Source organism: Malaclemys terrapin, chromosome 12 (genome assembly GCF_027887155.1).
Source record: "Malaclemys terrapin pileata isolate rMalTer1 chromosome 12, rMalTer1.hap1, whole genome shotgun sequence".
In the NCBI taxonomy this organism is placed as follows: domain Eukaryota; kingdom Metazoa; phylum Chordata; order Testudines; family Emydidae; genus Malaclemys; species Malaclemys terrapin.
The window spans coordinates 48321619-48342874 of NC_071516.1; the positions used below are offsets into that span (position 1 = coordinate 48321619).

General features: G+C 50.9%; 4 gene segments (V, D, J or C); 3 read left to right on the forward strand and 1 right to left on the reverse strand.

Moving 5' to 3' along the window:
- The first annotated feature begins 1823 nt into the window (after positions 1–1823).
- LOC128846214 (Ig heavy chain V region 3-like) lies at positions 1824–2325 on the forward strand. The segment is given in 2 exon segments: positions 1824–1869; positions 1964–2325. Coding segments are annotated over 2 exon segments (408 nt in total).
- A 1992-nt stretch (positions 2326–4317) lies between these two features.
- Positions 4318–4890, forward strand: LOC128846215 (immunoglobulin heavy variable 3-7-like). The segment is given in 2 exon segments: positions 4318–4363; positions 4529–4890. Coding segments are annotated over 2 exon segments (408 nt in total).
- Positions 4891–6039: 1149 nt separating this feature from the next.
- On the reverse strand, positions 6040–6514 carry LOC128846217 (immunoglobulin heavy variable 4-4-like). The segment is given in 2 exon segments: positions 6040–6371; positions 6463–6514. Coding segments are annotated over 2 exon segments (384 nt in total).
- Positions 6515–15210: 8696 nt separating this feature from the next.
- LOC128846218 (immunoglobulin heavy variable 4-38-2-like) lies at positions 15211–17037 on the forward strand. The segment is given in 3 exon segments: positions 15211–15299; positions 15388–15728; positions 16957–17037. Coding segments are annotated over 3 exon segments (468 nt in total).
- Positions 17038–21256: the final 4219 nt, after the last annotated feature.

A 21256-nucleotide genomic window follows, 5' to 3' on the forward strand; every position in this document is an offset into this window, starting at 1 on the left:
GGATTCTTTGTGTAACTTTAAAGTTTTGACAGAGGGAAACCCTCTGTGTTTTGAATCTGATTGTCTGTGAGATTATCTTTCTTACAGAGGTACTCCTTTCACCTTTTTTCTTTAATTAAAATTCTTCTTTTAAGAACTTGATTGATTTTTCATTGTTTTAAGATCCATGTGGTGGGATCTATGTTCACCAGGACTAAGTGGTGAGGGGACATTCTCAAGCCTTCCTGGGGAAAGGGGTGTAGGGGTTTGGGGAGGATTATTCTCAAGTCTACCCAGGAAAAGGGGTGTAGGGACTTGGGGGAAAATCATTCTCAAGCCTACCCAGAAAAGGGGGGTTAGGGACTTAGGAGATATTTGGAGGAAGGCAGAGTTCCGAGTGGCTTTCCCTAAATAGTTGGTTAACTCGCTTGGTGATGGCGATGTACTGTTAACCTAAGCTGGTAAAAATAAGCTTAGGGGGTCTTTCATGCGGGTCCCCACATCAGTACCCTAAAGTTCAGAGTGGGGAGGGAACCTTGACAGCGGGGATAGAGGAAGAAATAGCATTTGTAGGGTAAAGGCAAACAATTTGTGTATGGATTAGTGTTCAGGTCCGGATTTGAAAAGAGGTTAAATTTAGAGCAAGGCACACAGGCAGGGTTAGCTTCTTGGTCAGATTTAAAGAAAAACTGGGGAATTTTATCTTCTCTGACAAACAGAGTGTGAGGAACCCTAGGGTATATTATAAAGGATCTTGTCATTTTATCCTGCGTAAGCTTAAGTTTCATATTGTTTGGAAATCCATTAACTTCAGTGGGTTGACCAGTGCTCTCCAGCTGAGGTTGGGAGAGAAGCATGTGTTCTATTGACTCCAAGTGAAGTGTAAGGGGACTACCAGTTCCCTGAGCTCATTGGCTGATTTCCTGGGGCTTTACACTGGGGCGAGTGAGAAGAAAATCAAGCCCTATAATTTCAGGGCAATCTTATAAACACTACAGCAGCAAGGCTGGGACGGGGAGGTCTTTTTCTGTTCGCTCACTGGGCACACTGTGTGACTCCTCTATGCCCCTCAAAGTCTCAGAAAGGTGTCTCCTCCCCCTCCAAAAATGTCCCTCCATCCCCCCAGAGCCTATCAATGTTCTCGCTCTCACAGAACTCTCCTCCGCCTCGTGCTCCCAACCCCCGTCCCTACAACACGGTGCATGATTTGCAGGGCGGAGCAGTGTTTATTAAATGCCCCTTTGACCGCAATAACCACAACTCCCCCAACCCTTTCAGTGCCAGAGCCCCTCCTCTGGCGAGCAGAGGATTTCCATGCCCCGTGCTGTCCCCATCCGGAGGGGATGTGAAAAAGCCCGGAGACTCTCTCCAACTCTCCTGCAAAGCCTCTGGGTTCACTTTCAGCGATTACTGGATGAGCTGGGTTGGCCAGGCCCCTGGGATGGGACTGGAGTGCATAGGGGAAATACACCCAACTTCAACTACCTGCACTTCATGTTCCCATTGTGCAGGACTCCGTACACACACATGGGACCGGATCCGATGTCGATCCAAGCCACTAACAAAAATCCCCTTGGGTTTCCGTGGGATTTGTGTCGGAACGCTACACACATTGACACACATCTCCCCTTCTCTCGGAACCGGAGGGCAGGAAATGAGATCACCCAGGGAAGGAGTTTGTGTGTCTTATAAGGGGCGGGATATGCAAATCAGGGTGACAGTTTCCTGTTTAAATCGGTGCCTCTCTCTGCCCAGACGGCACCCGGAGACACAATCCACAGCCCCTGGGTCTGTGCAGTGACCAGCCAGTCCCCTGAGAACTTTCCCCTCCAGCATCCGGGAAAATGAGGCTTTGGCTCCATGTAATGTTCCTTGCAGTGGCTTTGGAAGGTATTTTCTCCCCTCACACGCATTGGCGTGGCAGGGGGACAGTCTATTGTTGCGCAGAGTATTAATGCGATGTATAATATCTTTCTGTGCCCAGGTGTCCGGTCCCAGGTGCAGCTGGTGGAGTCCGGAGGGGATGTGAAAAAGCCCGGAGACTCTCTCCGCCTCTCCTGCAAAGCCTCCGGGTTCACCTTCAGCAGCTCCGCTATGAGCTGGGTCCGGCAGGCTCCCGGGAAGGGGCTGGAATGGGTCTCACTCATTTACACTGATGGGAGCCAACAATTTTACGCAGACTCAGTGAAAGGCCGATTCACCATCTCTAGAGACAACCCCAACAACCTGCTGTATCTGCAAATGACCGGCCTGAAGCCCGAGGACACCGCCCGGTATCACTGTGCGGGACACACAGTGAGGGGAAGCCGGGCTGAGCTCAGACAAAAACCTGCCCTCGCTGGCTAAGGACAAACTCTCCGCTGGGGGGCGCTGGAGTTCTACAGCTCGCAGCGGAGAGACAGTGAGTGTGAAAACTCCTGTCCTCGGCTGCCTGTCTGTGACTCTCACACACACAGATGCAGACACAGACTAACCGCACTGTTAGCAGAGACCAGCCCACAACTTTCCCTTTCCCCCTAACACACTCTGTGCCCCTCACTCCGCTCCTCCCCGCCTTTTCTCACCCCTCCACCTCCCAATAGCCCAGGCTGAGAGAACCAACATGAAAACATACCAATGAAAACGTTATTTAACCCCCTCTGACAGCCAGGCGGAGGGTTTCCAAGCTGCCCTAGAGACACGGGCACCTCATTCCTACTATAACCCCTCGGGAGCTTTGGAAAATCTCAGCCTGGGCAGATAGGGTTGAATTCTGGACGGAGCCTAGGAGCGCTGGACACCCACCTGCCAGGGGCTTTCAATGAGTGTTCAGGGCTAGATCCACAAAGGGAATTCAGCACCTAACTCCCGCCTTATGTGACTAAATCAGACATGCCACCGAGATCCTCAAAGCCCGCACCCTGTAGGCACCGAAATCCCCTAGGTGCCTGGCTGGTGACATGTACTGGGGCGGAGAGAGCAGGAAAGCGATTCACTCTACAGGCCAGTGATCAGGACACTCTCTGGGATTCAGGACACTCAAGTCCCCGCTTTAATGAGTCTTTAATTACTTATAGGAAGTGTAACAGCTTTGCAATGCCCATGTCCCCTCTTCAGCTTAGCCCTTAATGCCTCAGTTTTTAGCTGAGCTTGCTATTGTCGCTTGCAGTGATCATTCCAGACAGAAGTAGGGAACCGACAGTGACACCCTTATATTGACTGGTACATTACACAACGAATAACCCTTCTGCTGGAAGCAAATATTAGCGGGTGTTTAGGTATTTCTCTATGATTCAGTAACATGCTACAAATCTTCTCCAGGCCTTATATAGCCCATGGCGCTACTCAGAGACCTAGTGAACTACCATCTCCCTTTAGGACTCTTGAGGATCCCAACCCCAGCTCTCAGATTTTACAAACCAATCTCTGCAAAGGGTCGCCCACCCCTAAAGGAAACTGAGCCTGGCATCGGAGCACACTGCCTCTCACCTGGGAGATAACACTCACTGCCTGACTGAGCAACATCCCGCACCATGGCGCCTCTGGGGCTACGACTGTCATAACAGAGGGGATCCTGACCCCCACATTCCCCACTAATTATAAGGTGTTGGTAGAATAATCATAAATAATCATTGTGTCTTCTAGTCCAGCATTGCTAGAGTTTAATGTATTTTCTCCCATTCTAAAAGAAGAAGAAAGAAGGAACAAGAAGAAACAAAAAGAAGGAAGAAGGAAATTTTCAAACAGTAGTAATAATAGCAACACCTAGCTATCCTATAGCGGTTTTCATTCATAAATCACAAAGCACTGACAAAGGAGAGTCAAAATCAGGATTCTTCTTTTTATAGCCATGCGGATTGCGACAAAGGGAGTGTAAATTTCTTGCCCAAGGTCACCCATCAACCTAGTAATAGAGCCAGGAATAAACCCCGGATTCTCAAGTACCAGGCTAATGTCCTCCCCGCCACGAGATCCCACTGCTCCAAGGATCTCAGAAGAGCAGAGGGACAAGCAAAGGGACACGCAAACAGAACTGAGTGGAAGGTGAACGGTCAGTAAGGAATTTTCTCTCTAAAAAGCAACTTGCGCAACTGTAAAGACCACTGCAGAAACTCTCCTGTGAGTGCAGTTCTTACTCCTCTTTTTACCCAGATAACCCACTACACCCACTTCCGGGAGGCTGAGTTTGTTGAGGGCTCAGGTCCAAGCTCTGTCTTATAAAGAGGAGGAGATGCAAATTCAGTGCCTCGGCGCGCTATAGAAACCCTGTGATCTCCGGGACCCGCCGTGTGAGAAGGGAGGAGGGGCAAGTCCGGGTGTCCGTGCAGTTCCCACCAGAAACCCTCCAGCGTCCGCAACATGAGACTGTGGCCCCCCCTCGCTTTCTTTCTAGCGGCCCTTCGAGGTAATTTTATCCCCTTCCCCGCTACATGGACTGGAGACACCAGGGGATGCTGCACATTCCTACCCTGACCCAAAGCGCAGCGACGTCACTGGGAACCTTTCTGCTGCTTCCAACGGGCTCTGAGCCAGGCTGGGGGTGAATGTGATTCTCCTTCTGTCTTTCCAGGTGTTCGGTCACAGGTCCAGCTGGTGGAGTCCGGAGGAGGGATTCAAACGCCGGGGGGATCTCTCCGCCTCTCCTGCAAAGCCTCCGGATTCACCTTCAGCAGCTACTGGATGGACTGGGTCCGTCAGGCGCCGGGGAAAGGACTCAAGTGGGTCGCACAGATACTCAATCCTGCTCATAGTTCAGCAGCATATTACAGTGATGCGGTTAAAGGGCGATTCACCATCTCCAGAGACGAGTCCCGCAGCTCGGTGTATCTGCAAATGAACAATCTGAGAGCCGAAGACACCGCCCGGTATTACTGTGTGAGAGACACAGTGATCAGAAACCTCCTGTGGTTAGCACAGAAACCTCCAGTGTGAATCCCCCTCCCCCTCCATGCCCACACTCACTGCCAGAAAAGAGCAGTTCAGACCGAGAAGCAACACAGAGCGTGAAGTCTTCAGTCCTTTATCCGGCTTCACTCCTCTGAACATTCACTTTGATGATGAAGAAAGACCCACGGTTCCCACAGAACCGAGACCGCCTTATACATTTCCTAGTCATGAGGAAATAGATTCCTTCTCTGAAGTCCGAGGGACTATGAGGGAGCACACCAAGTAACTGAGTTTTAAAGCTTTATTGGTAAAATAATAAAATAACAGTGGAGAGCGCTGGGGGTTCTCGAGGTCACTCAGAGGAAGGAAGAAAGTGTTAGTGCCCCAAGCCCTAACCCACTTTCATACTCACACCTGCACTACCGGAGGCTGGCGCGTTTCATGAGAAGAGGAGGGGGAGGAGTGGACAGGAGTTCTTGTCCCGCGCACCGTTGTCCAGGATCCGCTGTTGATCTCTGCCTTGCTTCAGCTCTCGGGAGGGTTTTAAACCTTAGGATCTTCTGGGGGCATTTTGTTCAGGGACCTCTGCCCTCCGTGCTCTTTGTACCAGTCCAAACTGGCCTTTCGTGGCTTCTTCAGCTTTCCCAAAACACACCAGCTTCAGGGATGCTACAGTGGTTGTTTACCCCCTCAATGGCCTTCACTGTCCGGCTAGGTTTTGCAGCCCTTTCTCACGGCTGGTGGGGATGGAGCCAGGCCCTGTCTTTCTTGGCAGGCAGCCCAGTGTCAGTTATGTGCTGTGGCCTTGGGCTGGAGCCTGCGGCTTGGAGCCTTGAGTTAACCCCTTCTCTGCTCTCTCCCTCCGTCTTCGGCCTTTTGCAAGTGCAAAGGTATCTTTCACTCCACACTCACACCTTTAACCCCTCCCAAAATACTTTGCAATGCCTACAATAGCGTTAGCAACATACAATGCTGATCTGCCCCCCAGGAGACCCCTGAGGGAGGGGGCCATTGGGGTGTGACAGGTCAATACAGATTCAAGCTAATTAGGAGAAACCCACTGAAAATATATGGAAACAAGTTGTTAGTGCAAACGGGGGAAGATCTCAGGCATCTTAGGAGAGGCAGGAAGGTTGCAAGAGGGAACAGATGTAGGTGCCTCATTCGAGGGGACTCTCCCCTCCTAGGGTCTTGTCATGGCCCGTATCGCTGTGGGTTCCACTTGGTGCAGCAATGCGTGGTGGTGTCCGCAGCGGTCAGGGAGCGGAGTTGCAGGTAATACTCATTCTTGGCGTCATCTTTGGAGATGTTCGCTCGGGTTTGCAGGTCGGGGGCGTAGTTCGTGCTCCCGGAGAAATGGATGCGCCCTACCCATTGCAGCCCTCGGCCGGGGAGTTCGCGCACCCAGTTCCACCAGGCGCGGGTAGCGATGGAGTCCCCTGACACGGTACAAGTCACTGTGAGGGACTCTCCGGGCTTCACCTCTCCCGGGGCAGACGGGACCAGCTGGATCTGTGAGCGGACACCTTGGCGAAGGAGAGAAAAGGAGAAGTGACGCTCCACGCTGCACTGCCGGCAGGGACGAGAGCGGGGGCTGCGTGTCCCCGAGATACTCACAGAAGGGAGCCGCCAAGAGGCAGAAAAGAAACCCCAGCAGCAGCAACGCCATTTCTGCGAGGTGTGGGAGGAAGGGGATACCCCGCAGCAGGAAGAAACGGGCCAGTGCGGCACGGTGCCTGAGGCTCGCAGGATCTGGGGTTGGTGTTTAAGCAGGGCAGGGATTTGCATGTGGGTTTCGCCCAGCGGGGTGGGAGGTGAATGGGCAGGGCAGGGTGGGCTGTGACTTGACCGGAATCCCCTCGTTGCACAGGCCTGCATCTTACACGGGGTGAGAGACAGAATTCCTGTATTTGTGGGGCACGGGGCCACCAAACACTTTTACATATAGTCAATACACTGCCATGGAGCTTAAAACCCGTTAACTCTCCCACCTACTCGACTGACCCCTCAGTCTGAGCGCCGAGACCTGCGCGAACCCCTGCTGGGGTCCGTGGGTTGCTGCCCCGGCTGAGCCTGCGTGGAATAAGATCGGTTTCTTCTTGGCATAGGTGCGATTGTTTGGGTGTAGCGGCTTCCTGCTGGGTGGAACGTGTATGACTGTATCTCTGTGTATCCCTGCAGCCTGTTATTGGAAGGATGAAGAGCAACTGAGCATGTAAACGTTGTGTGTTTGTGACTGAGTGTGCTCTTGACTTGAGAAAATAGGACCTTGTCACTATGCATGTGTGTGTGTGTTGCTTGTGCATCAGTATTCAAGTAGATGTTATAATAATAAAACCTTGCTCTTAAAAATTTCTTTTCAGAAGAACTCAAAGCTCTTTTACAAAGGAATTAAGGAGAATTACCTCCTTTTTAGCGATGAGGAAACTGTGACACGGGGCAGGGAAACTGAGGCACGGGGGATGACGAGCACAGTCACCCAGCAACAGAAGTCGGGAATTCGGAACTCTGGATTTTAATCCATGAGGTGGGGCACCTGCCTCCTTGTAGGAATTTGTCACAGCGCGTGAGTGCAAATCCATGTGTGTGTCACTGCTGCTCTCTGTTCGATTGAATGAGTCCTGCCCGAGAAGAAATTCCGGGGGGTGTTTGTGCGGCTTCCTGATAGGTAGAGAAAAGACCAACTCGTTCATGTGGGTGGGTGTCCCTGGTGCTCGCCCGTAATGGAGGGAAGGAATCGGGATCAGCTTTGGTGTGTTTCTGTCATTGCTACCTCAGGAGTAATAAGACCATCTGTGTGTGTGTGTGTGTGTGTGTGTGTGTGTGTGTGTGTGTGTGTGTGTGTGTGTGTGTGTGTGTGTGTGTGTGTGTGTGTGTGTGTGTGTGTGTGTGTGTGTGTGTGTGTGTGTGTGTATTTGCTATTCTCACTGGGAGTCCGTGACTTCTGCTCACTCACTTGCTTTCTCTGGGTCTATGTGTCTCTGCTGCCGCCTGCTGGAGGGGATGAGAAATCTCCAGGGTGGGTGCGTAGATACAGGTGTGTTACTCGTCATTACTGCTCTCAACGAAATGGAATAAGACCTCTGCAGTGTGTGCTGTGTTGCAGGGGACTTGATACATGAGGGAGTTTCCTTGCGTCCCCTCCTGAAAACACCTCCTGTCAGTGAGGCCCTCTCCCTCAGCTCCTAACGTCCAGTGCTAAAGGACGGTTTGCAAACCGGTTTCCCTTCTAGCTCCAGTACTTGATTTGCTCTGGCTCACTGCCTGGGTCTGGAGCAGTACCACACGGCGCTTTCTGCAGCTGACATGTCACTCAGCTGTGCACAGAGCCCATCCTCAGAGGCATTCCCAGAGATGCTGAGTCCAGTCCTACTTTGGAAGGATAAGCAGTAGGAATGTAGGGACGGGTCTCCAGCCCCAGTTTCCAGTCTCTTTCTGGGGACTGGCGGATCCAGTCCCAGAATTATCCCCATTCCCAAGATAATCACCGCAGACTTTGTTTGCCAGAAGCTGGTCATGAGTGACAGAGATGGGTCCCTTGGTGAGTATCTGTTCTGTTCATTGGCCACTGTCTGAAGACAGGATACTGGGCTGGATGGACCTTTGGTCTGACCCAATAAGGCCGTTCTTATGTTCTTATGTACAAGTCAGTCTGAGGGTCTCCCCGGTGTCACCAGCTCCCAGTCAGAATGGACCAGCTGGATTTGTGATTGGTGATATTTAAGGGCGAGGGGACAAAGAATTCAGTAGGTGATATCACCCCGCTGGGTGTGAAGGGCTCGGAATTTTCATCCAACTGCCTTTGAAATCTTCTGCTGAAATCCATACAGGAGCTGAAAATGCTTCACAGGATGGAGCAGCCGAGAGGGACAAGAGAAGCCTGGTTTCATGAGGGGGGCTGGCGACGGAGGGGAATGTCTGAGGTGGAAAGGCCTGTTCTGTGTCCAGGGACAGAGCGAGGCTCCGAGAATCAGGGTTTGTATTTAAAGAGGAATCCCCGGGGCAGGGATTTGCCTGTGGGTTTCACACACAGGGGATGGGCGATAAAAGGGGGCTCAGGAACTCTGGCTAGATAACTATCCCCCCCCACACACACACACATACACACACACACACTGGGAGTCTCTCCTTACAAAAGCACAAAGGAGAGACACAAGATTTGGTTTTGCTTGAGAAACGTTCCCACTCCCAAAAAACTAGCATGGGCTAAGAATGATTCCCCAGCAGATGGAGCAGCGATGGGTGCACGTAACGTATGGCTGCTTTGGGGAAAGGCTTGGCTCTGATTCAGGTCATACACCCCATCTCGTTCTTCTCCGGTGTTTTCTGTTTGTTCTTCTCTTCCCATTGTGAATTGTTTTAACATTGGCAAATGAGTCAGAACCTTTGTCCCACATCCCTGTATACAAAATTCTAATTTTATGGGCTAAATATTTCCAGAAGTGGTGTTTGAGGCTTTCTTTCTTTCTTTCTTTCTTTCTTTCTTTCTTTCTTTCTTTCTAAATGCCCTAAAATATCTGTTCAGAGACCACATGCCTTTTTTGTACGGATTCCTGCTTTGCTCTGTGTCACTGTGACTGCGTCCACACAACCAATCCCATTCCGTCAACCTAAAGGGCTCTTAAAATTGACTTCTGTACTCCTCCCCGATGAGGGGAGTAGCGCTAAAATAGACCTCACTGGGTCGAATTTGGGATAGTGTGGATGCCAATTGATGGTATTGGCCTTGGGGAGCTATCCCAGAGTGCTCCATTGTGACCACTCTGGACAGCACTTTGAACTCCGATGCACTAACCAGGTACACAGGAAAAGCCCTGGGAACTTTTGAATTTCATTTCCTGTTTGGTCAGCATGGCAAACTCAGCAGCACTCAGCAGCACAGGTGACCATGCCGTCCCCCCAGAATCGTAGAGCGTAGAAACGTTCTACGCTCCCCCATCATCTCCATCCCTGAAGTTATCGCAGATTAGAAGGCGAAAAAAACCGCACTTATGATGACATGTCTTCCCAGCTCATGCAGTCCTCCTGCACTGATAGGGCACAGCTTAATGCATGGAGGCATTCAGTGGCAGAGGCCAGGAAAGAATTAAGTGAGTGCGAAGAGTGGGGGCAGGACACAATGCTGAGGCTAATGCGGGAGCAAACTGACATGATGAAGTGTCTGTTGGAGCTGCAGGAAAGCCAACAAGAGCACAGACCCCTTCTGCATCCACTGTATAACCACCTCCCCTTCTCCCCATGTTTCATAGCCTCCTCACCCAGACGCCCAAGAACCCAGGGTGGGGGAGGCTCCGGGCACCCATCCACTCCACTCCAGAGGATGGCCGAAGCAACAGAAGGCTGTCATTCAAACAATTTGATTTTTAGTGTGGCTACAATAAGCAATGTGTCCTTGTCCTTCCCGCCTCCCTCACCCCACCCGGGCTACCTTGTCCGTTATCTCTTTTTTTTTTTAATTAATAAAGAAAGAATGCATGGTTTCAAAACAATAGTTACTTAATTTCGAAGGGGGGACTGTCGTTGGCTTAGAGAGAATTAAAATCAACAAAGAGGGCGGGTTTGCATCAAGGAGAAAAACACACAACTGTCACACCGAAGCCTGGCCAGTCATGAAACTAGTTTTCAAAGCCTCTCTGATGCGCAGCGTGCCTTGCTGTGCTCTTCTAATTGCCCTGGTGTCCGGCTGCTCAAAATCGGACACCAGGCGATTTGCCTCAACCTCCCACCCCTCCATAAACGTCTCCCCCTTACCAGTGGCATAGCCAGCTCCTAAGAGTAGGGGGAGCAAACATAAAAAAGGCACCCCCCTTGGCTCCTCCTCTGGCCACGCCCCCCTTGGCTGGCTCCTCCTCTGGCCACTCCACGCCCCCCCTGCCCTTGGCTGGCTCCTCCAGCTGTACCGCCCCTCCCCGCCCCTGGCTCCTCCCGCCCTGCCATGCCACGCCACTCCTGCGGTCCCCCCCGCTTGCTCCTCCGGCCGCGCCTGCCATCCCCCGTGGCTGCCAACCACCAGCCTGCGCCCCCTCGCTCCTCCGGCCGCGCATGCACGCCCGTCGCCCCCCCATGGATGCCGGCTGCGCTGTGAGTGGCCAGCCTGCGCCCCTCCCCCCCCCTGCTCCTCTGGCCAAAGGCGCCGCTTTTGGCAAATTTGCTGAGGGAAAGCAGCTGCTTCCCCTGCACCCCACTAGCTACACTAGTGCCCCTTACTCTCACAGATATTATGGAGCACACAGCAAGCAGCAATAACAATGGGAATGTCTGACCAACAGCGCCAGCGCGCTTTTAAACGTCCAAATGCACATTCTACCACCATTCAGCACTTGCTCAGCCAATAGTTGAACTGCTCCTGACTCCTGTCCAGGCTTCATGAGCCATGGGAGCAAGGGGTAGGCTGGGGTAGGTGCGACCGCGTGGTGCTGCCGGCTGGGAGAGCAGCCTGAGGCAGAAGCCTCCAGCGAGCAAGAGAGCAGAGTTTCAGTGCAAGCGGTGGAGCCGTATACCATGCCATGGAGGTTGCTAGGAGCCAGGCAGGGAAGATGTTCCCAGAACCCCTGGCCAAGCTACATGTCCGACGAGGACGGCTAGCAGTCCTACTGCACCGTCTGCTGCGAAGGTACCCAGAAGCTGCTGCTGTGTAGCAATGCCAGCTGCTGCAGGTGCTTCTGTGTCGAATGCTTGGAGGTCTGGGAAGGGCAAGGTACCTCGGCCAAGGCAAAAAAGCAAGAGTCCTGGAGCTGTTACATGTGTCAACCACAGAAGTCCTATGGGATGTTACAGCGCCGACCGGACTGGAATGTACGGCTGCAAGACTTCTTCACCAGTGACAATGGACAGGAATATGATGCACCTAAAATCTAAAAAGGCCCGCACGTTTCCCAGAGTCACTACCCTTGATAACAGAACGTCAATGATTACATTGGCTACTTGGATCACAGCAGACCCCACAGTAGACTTGCCCACAACAGCAGTGGTGATGGTGAGCTGAGCAGGCTCCATGCTTGCCGTGGTATGGCGTCTGCACGGGTAACCCAGGAAAAAAGGCACGAAATGATTGTCTGCTGTTGCTTTCATGGAGGGAGGGCGGAGGCTGACGATATGTACCCAGAACCACCCACCACAATGTTTTTGCCCCATCAGGCATTGGGAGCTCAACCCAGAATTCCAATGGGCGGCAGAGACTGCGGGAATTGTGGGATAGCTACCCACAGTGCACCACTCTGTAAGTTGATGCTAGCCATGGTAGTGAGGACGCACTCCGCCGACTTAATGCGCTTAGTAGGGACATATGCAATCGACTGTATAAAATCGATATCTAAAAATCGACTTCTATAAAATTGATGTTGTAGTGTAGACATACCTGTGTCTCTCAGGCGCAGTAATACGTGATGGTGTCTGTTGCTGTCAGGGAGCAGAGCTGCAGGAGCTGAACCAGTTCTTGGAGGAATCGACTGTGATGGTGATCCTGCTTTGGAGGGATGTGGCGTAGCTTGTGCTTCCACCTTTATTTATACATCCCATCCACTCCAACCCTTTCCGGGACTCTGCCGGCTCCAGCTCCATACACAACAGCCATTAGAGATGATACCACTGGAATCACCTGAAACAGCGCAGGTCAGGGTGAGGGTCTCTCCCGGCTTTGCCACTCCTGGGCCGGACGGGACCAGCTGAACTTCGGAGTGGACGCCTGGGAAGTGGGAAAATGATTCTGGGTCTTATTATTCCTACTCCAGTTTTACTCCATAGACCTCAAGTTTAGGATATGAAAGTTCCTGGCGTTCTCCAGAACTACTCACAAGTCAGGGAAGATAACAGCAAACCGAAAACCCCTAGAGACTCCATGATTCATTAGGGCAGGGCAGCGATCAGTCAGATATCACCATGTGGCAGTGTCTGAGCTGCAAGCACCAGAGGTTTGTATTTAAACAGGAATCCCCCTGGGGGCAGCAATTTGCATGTGGATTTCACCAGGGGGAGGGGGGCGATGGGACGGGGAGGAATATAAGAGAAGGCAGGGAGCTGGCTGTGTGTCTGGGGATCTCCCCCTGGGACATAACTACACCATACAGCAGAGTATTGAGAAATACATCCTCCCACTAGGCTCAGTCTGAATTAATCGAGGCCTTGTCCAGAAACCCGAGGATGGAGTACAAACGCCACACAGGAGGCAGCATGGTCTAGTGAATAAAGGCACTGGACTGAGACGCAGGAGGCCTGAAGTCTATTATTGTCTCTGCTGATGATGACTTTGGGCAAGTCACTGCTCTGTCCCTCCATTCCCCGTCTGAATTTAGCTGATTCATCTGCCCCGTGTTTTGTTTCGTTTCGTTTCTTTTCACCTGAGTGACTATATTGACCCTTTTACAAACAGAAAGAAGGGGATATGTTTAAACCTATCACTAGAATTATTTCCTTCATTTGTTTTTCCTGGAGGCAATTTTGTTTTGCAAAGTCAATTTTGAAAGAGAGGAAGAGCCACATTTCTAAAGGTGCTAAGGTGCCTGCGGGTTACCTTCAAAATATCCAAGGTGCACAAGACCCCTTGATTTCAATGGATAAAAGGCACCTGTATGCATTTTGAAAATCTCACTAGGCACCTAAATACCTTTAAAAATGCTTCCCCAAATGCACTGGGCACTTGCAGCTCCCCTCGATTTCAAAGAGATGTAGTGGGTGACCAGCACTTCTACAAAGAATATAAATTCTCCATTTTGGATTTTCTAAAGTACCTGAGTAATTTAGGATGAATTCCTTTTACCTTCAATGAGGATTTTGCTCCTAAATTAGTAGGAGACATACTTACAAGGTATTTAGGTCCCTAAATATGTAGATAGGTGTCCAATGGAATTTACAAAAGTCTTGAAGTGAATTAGGTACCTTAATCCCATTGGGAGTTAGGTGTCTAAAGTACTTAGGTACTGTTGTAAATGCTACTAGGTATCTATCTGCACCTGTAAATACTTGGGACCAGACTTCTAAAAATATGGGAATTTTCAAAATCCTCTAAGTATCTAAATACTTTGTAGCTCTGGCCTTTAGCTGCTTTTGAAAATCCCACAATTCATTCATGTGTGTTTCGTTAGCAATAAGTGATGCAGCCGGCAGGCAGAGTTGTAGGGAACAGATATTTATTGAGCCAGTGCTATGTACTTTGAGGCCCATGTTTGTCTATTAGCAGCTTGAAGAAGTTTGCAAGTTTGGGCCTGTGGTGTTACATCAAATTAGGCACCACATAGAACCTGACCCTCCTTTTTCCGGTTCCACCCATGTTGTGATTCTTTGATATTTCAGTCAAAACTCATGAAACCATTTCTTCTTGAAGCATAGTCACAGAAATTATTTGCAGGAACACACACACCTATAGCGAATGTGTGCACACACACACATACATACTTTAGCACCATATTAAATTCAGCATCCATAGAGAGAGAGAGTAGATAATTCTCTTGTATTCCAAAACTCTGTAAATGAACAAGTGAGTTTTTTTCCTATCTCGTAGAAATGGTATCGGATGAGACTCCAAATCCATCTAATCCAGTATCCTACCTCCAACGGTAGCTGATGCTTCCGAGGCAGGTTGTTGGCATTGCAGTGTTGTTGTAGCCCTGTTGGTCCCAGGCTATCAGAGAGAAAAGGTGGGTGGGATAATATCTTCTATTGGACCAACTTCTGTTGGTGAAAGAGACACGTTCGTGAGCAACACAGAGCTGGTGTTCAGGTCTGGGAAAGGTCTGTGTAACCAGGACCGTCAGGGATGCAAAATCATGCTGTTAAGTGCCCCTGTTCTCTGTTGGCCAGAAGCTGGGAATGGGCGACAGGGGATGGGTTCTGTTCTGTTCATTCCCTCTGGGGCACCTGGCATTGGCCACTGTTGGAAGACAGGATACTGGGCTAGATGGACCTTTGGTCTGACCCAGTATTGCCATGCTTAATGTCTGATGTTCTCTGTGAAGTCATCTAATTCGGTTTAAATCCCATTTTTAATGTTGCACTCCACAACATCCCATGGAAGGTAATTCCACAAGCTGACTGTGCCTTGTGGGAACAAGTAGTTCCTTAAATTTGTTTTACAGCTGCTGACTATTAATTTCATTAGGAGACTTCTAGTCTGGTGAAAGACAGAAAGAAAGAAAGAAAAAGAAACAGGCCAGATCACACAGCATTCGCTAACAGCTGGTTCAGTCCCCTGCCCGGTTACACAGCCGTGAGAGAGCAACTGAGCAAAGGAGCTAAAGAGCTCGAGTGGTTTCAGCTCCTATTCAAGGGTGATATTGGAGTGCCTGATCTTTATGCAAATCTCCCAGCCATGGTCCCGGTTTAAATAGCAGCTCCTGGGTTCTCACGGGACGCGCCTGTCCACTGGCTGAAGTGAATTTCATTCTTTGTCCCTTTTTCTCAAATTTTTAAGAAGATGGAAAATGTATTGTCACTTCTGGTTTTACTCGCTCTCTCGCCCTGTAAGTCAGGAGGAGAAATTTGGGGGAAATGATCAAACCCTTAAGAAGAGAGGTCAGGATTTAACTGTAACGTTTCCTGTCTTTGCAGGTGCCCGGTCCCAAATCCAGCTGGTCCAGTCCGGGCCAGGCGTGGTGAAGCCCGGAGAGACCCTCTCACTGACCTGCACCGTGTCTGGTTACTCCATTTCTTCTGGTTACGACTGGAGCTGGATCCGGCAGGCTCCTGGGAAAGGCTTAGAATATATGGGGCATACATACGGACCTAGCCAGGGCACCAACTACGCCCCGGCTTTCCAGAGCCGAATCACCATCGCCATAGATTCCTCCAAGAACCAGTTCTCCCTGCAGCTCCGCTCGCTGACAGCTGCAGACACCGGCACCTATTACTGCGCCAGGGGATACACAGTGACACAGAGCAGAGCAGGGCCCGTACAGAAAGGGGAAGTGGTTCCTACACAGACATTCAGGACATTTAATGCTGTCATTTTTCTCTTGAGAGGCAGAGGCAGGAACTGAGAAGGAGAGAGTCAGGATTTCATAAAGATCACACAAGGAAATGATACACTGATATGTCAGAACATCAGTGAAAACAATGTCCTTTTTCATTGCAGGACTATGGTTTAAACAAGGAACTGATGGGAAAAATCCAACTTTCACCCTGTACTCTCATCCCTAGCTTACAACACTCAGTAGATGGACTCTACATGGATTCAGGATGGGGGTTATCAGGGTATGGAACGGCTGCCATATGTGGAGAGATTAATAAGACTGGGACTTTTCAGCGTGGAAAAGAGACAGCTAAGAGAGCATATGATAGAGGTCTATAAAATCATGACTGATGTGGAGAAAGTGAATAAGGAAGTGTTATTTATTCCTTCCCATAACAAAAGAACCAGGGGTCACGAAATCAAACTAATAGGCAGCAGGTTTAAAAAACAAACAAAGGAAGTATTCTTAACACAACACACGGTCAACCTGTGGAATTCTTTGCCAGAGGATGTTGTGAAGACCAAGACAATAGCAGGGTTGAAAAAAGAACTAGATAAATTCATGGAGGACAGGTCCATCAATGGCTATTAGCCAGGATGGGCAGGGATGGTGTCCCTAGCCTCTGTTTTCCAGAAGCTGGGAATGGGCGACAGGGGATGGATCACTTGATGATTACCTGTTCTATGCATTCCCTCTGGGGCATCTGGCATTGGCCGCTGTCAGAAGACAGGATACTGGGCTAGATGGAGCTTTGGTCTGACCCAGTAGGGTCACTTTTATGTTCTTAAGAAGCCTGGAGGATTTAGGAACCAGAATCTCATTGGATTTCACTGGTGGCTGGATGCCCAGCCCTCTACCTGTCTCTGTTCTTCTCTGCCCCTTGTCACTGGAGTGTGTCAGCGACTCACAACCAGTCCTGGATTTCACCCTCACACTCCGCACGTGAAGCAGGGAAGTCTCATTAACCCCGTTTTACAGAGGAGGAACTGAGGCCCAGAGTCACAAAAGCGGAGATTAACCAACCTGCCAAGGAGATTTGGGCATCCACTGCCCACCAACGCGAGGGGGAATTGTGCACGCAGAGCCCCTAGGTGGAAATACCCAATGGTAACAGGGAGCAAGTGGGTGATTTAGGAACCGAGCCTGTGACTCCTGTTCTCTGTCCTAGGACCCCGGGCGAATCACCAGACCAATACACAGCTGTGTTGAGCTGAGCACGGTCTCTCTGGGGGACAGCACCATGTACTGAGCGCTCACCCTGGCTTCTACCCACCCTGGGAACCCACATGCAAATCCCAGCCCCGGGGGGTTCCTGTGTAAATACAACCCCCTGGTTCCAGGAGCCTCAGTCTCTCCCCAGACACAGAACTGCCTGGTCCTGCCCCTGGGGAGTGTCTCCATTAGCCATCACCATGAGACTGTCACTGCTCTGCTCCCTTTTCCTACTCACTGCACCATCAAGATTAAGCTTGATAAGTTTATGGAGGGGATGGTTTGATGGGATAATGTGATTTTAGTCAATAGGTCAATAACGTGCCATCGCTGATAATTAGTAACAATGGTCAATGATGGGATATTAAAAGTTACTACAAAGAACTTTTTCCGGAGGGTCTGGCTGGAGAATCTTGCCCACATGCTCAGGGTTCAGCTGATCGCCATATTTGGGGTCGGGAAGGAATTTTCCTCCAGGGTAGATTGGCAGAGGCCCTGGAGGTTTTTCGCCTTCCTCCGCAGCATGGGGCAGGGGTCACTTGCTGGAGGATTCTCTGCGACTTGAAGTCTTTAAATCATGATTTGGGGACTTCAACAGCTGAGTCAAGGGAGAGAATTATTCCGGGAGTGGGTGGGTCGGCTTTTGTGGCCTGCATCATGCGGGAGGTCAGACTAGATGATCATAATGGTCCCTTCTGACCTTAAAGTCTATGAGTCTATGAGTATTTAATGGGACACTGAGAAACACCGAGGTGGGGAGTGCACCAGGGAGATTCAGCCCTGTTCTCTCCTCCCCCCACACCCCAGGTGTCCTGTCTCAGGTGCAGCTGGTCCAGTCCGGCCCGGGGGCAGTGAAGCTGGAGAGACCCTCAGTATCACCTGTAAGGTTTCTGGTGTCTCCGTGAGCAGCTACTACTGGAGCTGGGTCCGGCAGCCCCTTGGGGAAAGGGCTGGAGTGGATGGGGCGCATCCGGAGCACTGCAGGCGGAGGCAACACAGCTTATAACGCGGCTTTCAGTAGCCGGATCACCGTCTCTGCAGACACCGCCAAGAACCAGGTCTCCCTGCAGCTCCGCTCGCTGACAGCTGCAGACACCGGCACCTATTACTGCGCCCGGCAGACAGCGACACAGAGCAGAGCAGGGCCTGGCACAAAATGTGTAAGAAGAAATTGGAGCCGTCCTTGGAGGCTGTGAATCACTCCTGGATTGTCGGGGAGTAGCTCTGGCTCAACAATGTATAATAATAGATCAGCCACTGTGACTTATCTGATTAAAATATGACCATATAGATCATTGTTACATATTTGCAGCAGATCTTGTACAAAGGTCGTGAAGTGAGGTGTCCACATCAAAAGTTTGTCTTTACTTTGGACAGTATCCTAAGCAGCAGAAAATGGGGAAGTGGGGTCTGTGCAGACGCTCAAGGCCCTTTTACACAAACATCCCCGCCTGAAGCAGAGTCAGGCACAGACTGAGGGGAAGTTATGTTTGGTGGGGAGGAGGAAAACGTCTATCAGCTCACGTCCCTGCAAGAGACACACACAGGCCCTGCCCCATTCCTACTCACCTCCACTTGTTTGGAGGCATCAGTGGCATATGCTTTCTCTCTCTCTTTCTCACACACACTCACACATTATCACACTCTCACACACACAGGGCAGGCTGGATTCCTTACAGTTGAGCAGTGGGCAGGACTCACACACCAAACTGTTCTCTTTGAAAACCGACTCCGAAGTGAAGCGCTCCATTTCCCTGCACTGCATCGCCCCACCCTTTGGTTCCACAGGCACGCGGCCCTTGTTCTGTTAGCACCAACACCAGCTGCATTTCCTGGCCACCTCCAGTTCCGCCGCCTGTTATTACAGCCAATTGCCGCTCTGTGCTGCGTGTTGCCAGCCTTTCTTCCCCCGCAGCTTGACCTCCGTCCTGCCCCATCAGACTCATTTCCACTCACAGCACCTGTGCGTTGTTCATATTTCCTCTATCTCCCCAGCACATTCTGTAGCGGGCACTGCTCTAATGGGGAGACACCACTGGACTTCAGTGCACGAGGTCTCCCCTAAGGCATGAAGAGCGTGTGTGACCCTCCCAACCACGAGACAGCCCTCCCCGGAGAGAGTTCTTCCGGGTAGTTAGCCCCTTTGGGTGCAACCGCATGATAATCCCTGTCCCAGTGGGTTTGTCTGAGTCCCAGTGCCCTGTTCTTTGACCCTCCAACCCCCCCGTCATAGCCACCCCCCTCGTTACATGTGTGCTCAGCTGAAAGAACTGCCTCGCTGGAGTGTAAAGGGGACACGGCCAGGTACTGAGCGCTCACCCTGGCTTCTACCCACCCTGGAAACCCGCATGCAAATCCCTGCCCCGGGGGGTTCCTGTTAAATACCAATCCCTGGTTCTAGGAGCCCCAGTCTCTCCCCAGACACAGAACTGCCTGGTCCTGCCTGCTGGGGAGTGTCTCTATTAGCCATCACCATGACACTGTCACTGCTCTGCTCCCTTTTCCTACTCGCCACCCCATCAGATGAGTGTTTCACGGGACCCCCAGGAACACCGAGGTGGGGAATGCACCGGTTCCAAGCGAGTCAGCTCTGCTTTCTCCTTCCCCCAAGGTGTCCTTTCTCAGGTGCAGCTGGTACAGTCTGGCCAGGGAGCAGTGAAGCCAGGAGACACCTTCACACTGACCTGCGTGGTCTCGAGTCACTCCATCACCAGTGGTTACAGTTGGAGCTGGGTTCGGCAACCTCCCAGGACAGAGCTGGAGTGGCTGCGGTGGGGATATTACAGCAGTTCCACCTGGAACATGAACTATGGCTCATCCTTCCAGAGCCGTATCACCATCTCCCCTGACTCCTCCAAGAACCAGTTCTCCCTGCAGCTCCGCTCGCTGACAGCTGCAGAAACCTCCATGTTTACTGCGCCAGGGACCTAAAAAAAGGGGGAAGGGAAGCCTGCACAGACATCTACAACGCTTTTATTGATCTGTCTAGAAAAGCAGGGGACCTTTCCGCTAGATGGCACTAAAGGGACAGCCTCTGTTTTCACTTGCACAGGGTGAAAATTCATTAGGACAGAGGAAGAAACCATTGAAGAGTGATCGCTCCCTGAAAACATGTCTGCGCACCGGTGATGAACTGAATTAACTACTGACTGTCCAGTCTGGGCCATGTAAATTCTGCCTCTGGACATCCTCAACCCATCCTTACACTAAAAGCAAACAGGACCAGCCTGTGCAACACACACACCACGATCTTGTATCCCTGCAGGAAAGAGTCTGGCCTTACACAGTCAAAGTGCACGGGGATTTAGTAACACTAAATACATTTAAAAGCTCTCTGCCATGGTCTCCCCGTCACCAGCCACATTCATCCGCACACCAAACCCCGTGTCATTCCCTCCAACACACCCAGAAAGGATAAATTGCACCAGTACCACCCCCCAAAGCAAGACTCATTCACTCCAGTCTCTCTCTCTCTCGTCTGGAGTGTCTATTCCCTTTCCAGCTGTGGAAATTTATTGACTTCCCAGCCATTGTTTTTTCCTCTCTCCCTATCTATCGATGTCTGTTAATGGGATCCACTACCATCCTATGTGAGCATCTTGTAATCTAACATACCCCCACAACACTTCTAGAAGATTGGTTAGTCCATTTTGGGAACTGAGGCCTGGAAATCTTATGATCATGTATTTTTCTATCTTCAGCAATTTTATGGCTCCCATCACCACAGTATCTGAGCCTCACAATCTTATCAATGTATTTCTTCTGACCACATTCCTGTGTGGCGGGGGATGCTGTTATTCCCATTTGACAGAGGGTGAACTGAGACCCAGCCAGACTAAGTGACTTGCTCAGGGACACAGAGAGAGTGTGTGTCAGAGAAGGAAAATGAAGCGAGGGCCTTGCTACACTTGCAAGTTAGAGTGCATTAAATCAGCCCCCGAGGACTCCTGAGGTGTCCACACTGGCAAGGCACTTAGAGCGCCCGGACCCTGTGGCTGGAGCGCTCCAGGTAATCCACCTCCACGAGAGGCATAGAGCTTTCTGCACCCAGGCTGAAGCACTGCGGTGTCAGTGTGGACTACGAGTTGCATTACTGCGCTGTGACTGGCCTTCGGAAACGTCCCATAATCCCTTGAAGTCACGTGACCACCCTGGTCAGTGTTTTGAACTGGGCTGCAGGCATGCGGATATCCCCTTTCAAAGCTCTGTTTCTGACACCCCACATGCTTATCTGCTTCGGGACACAAAGCAAACCA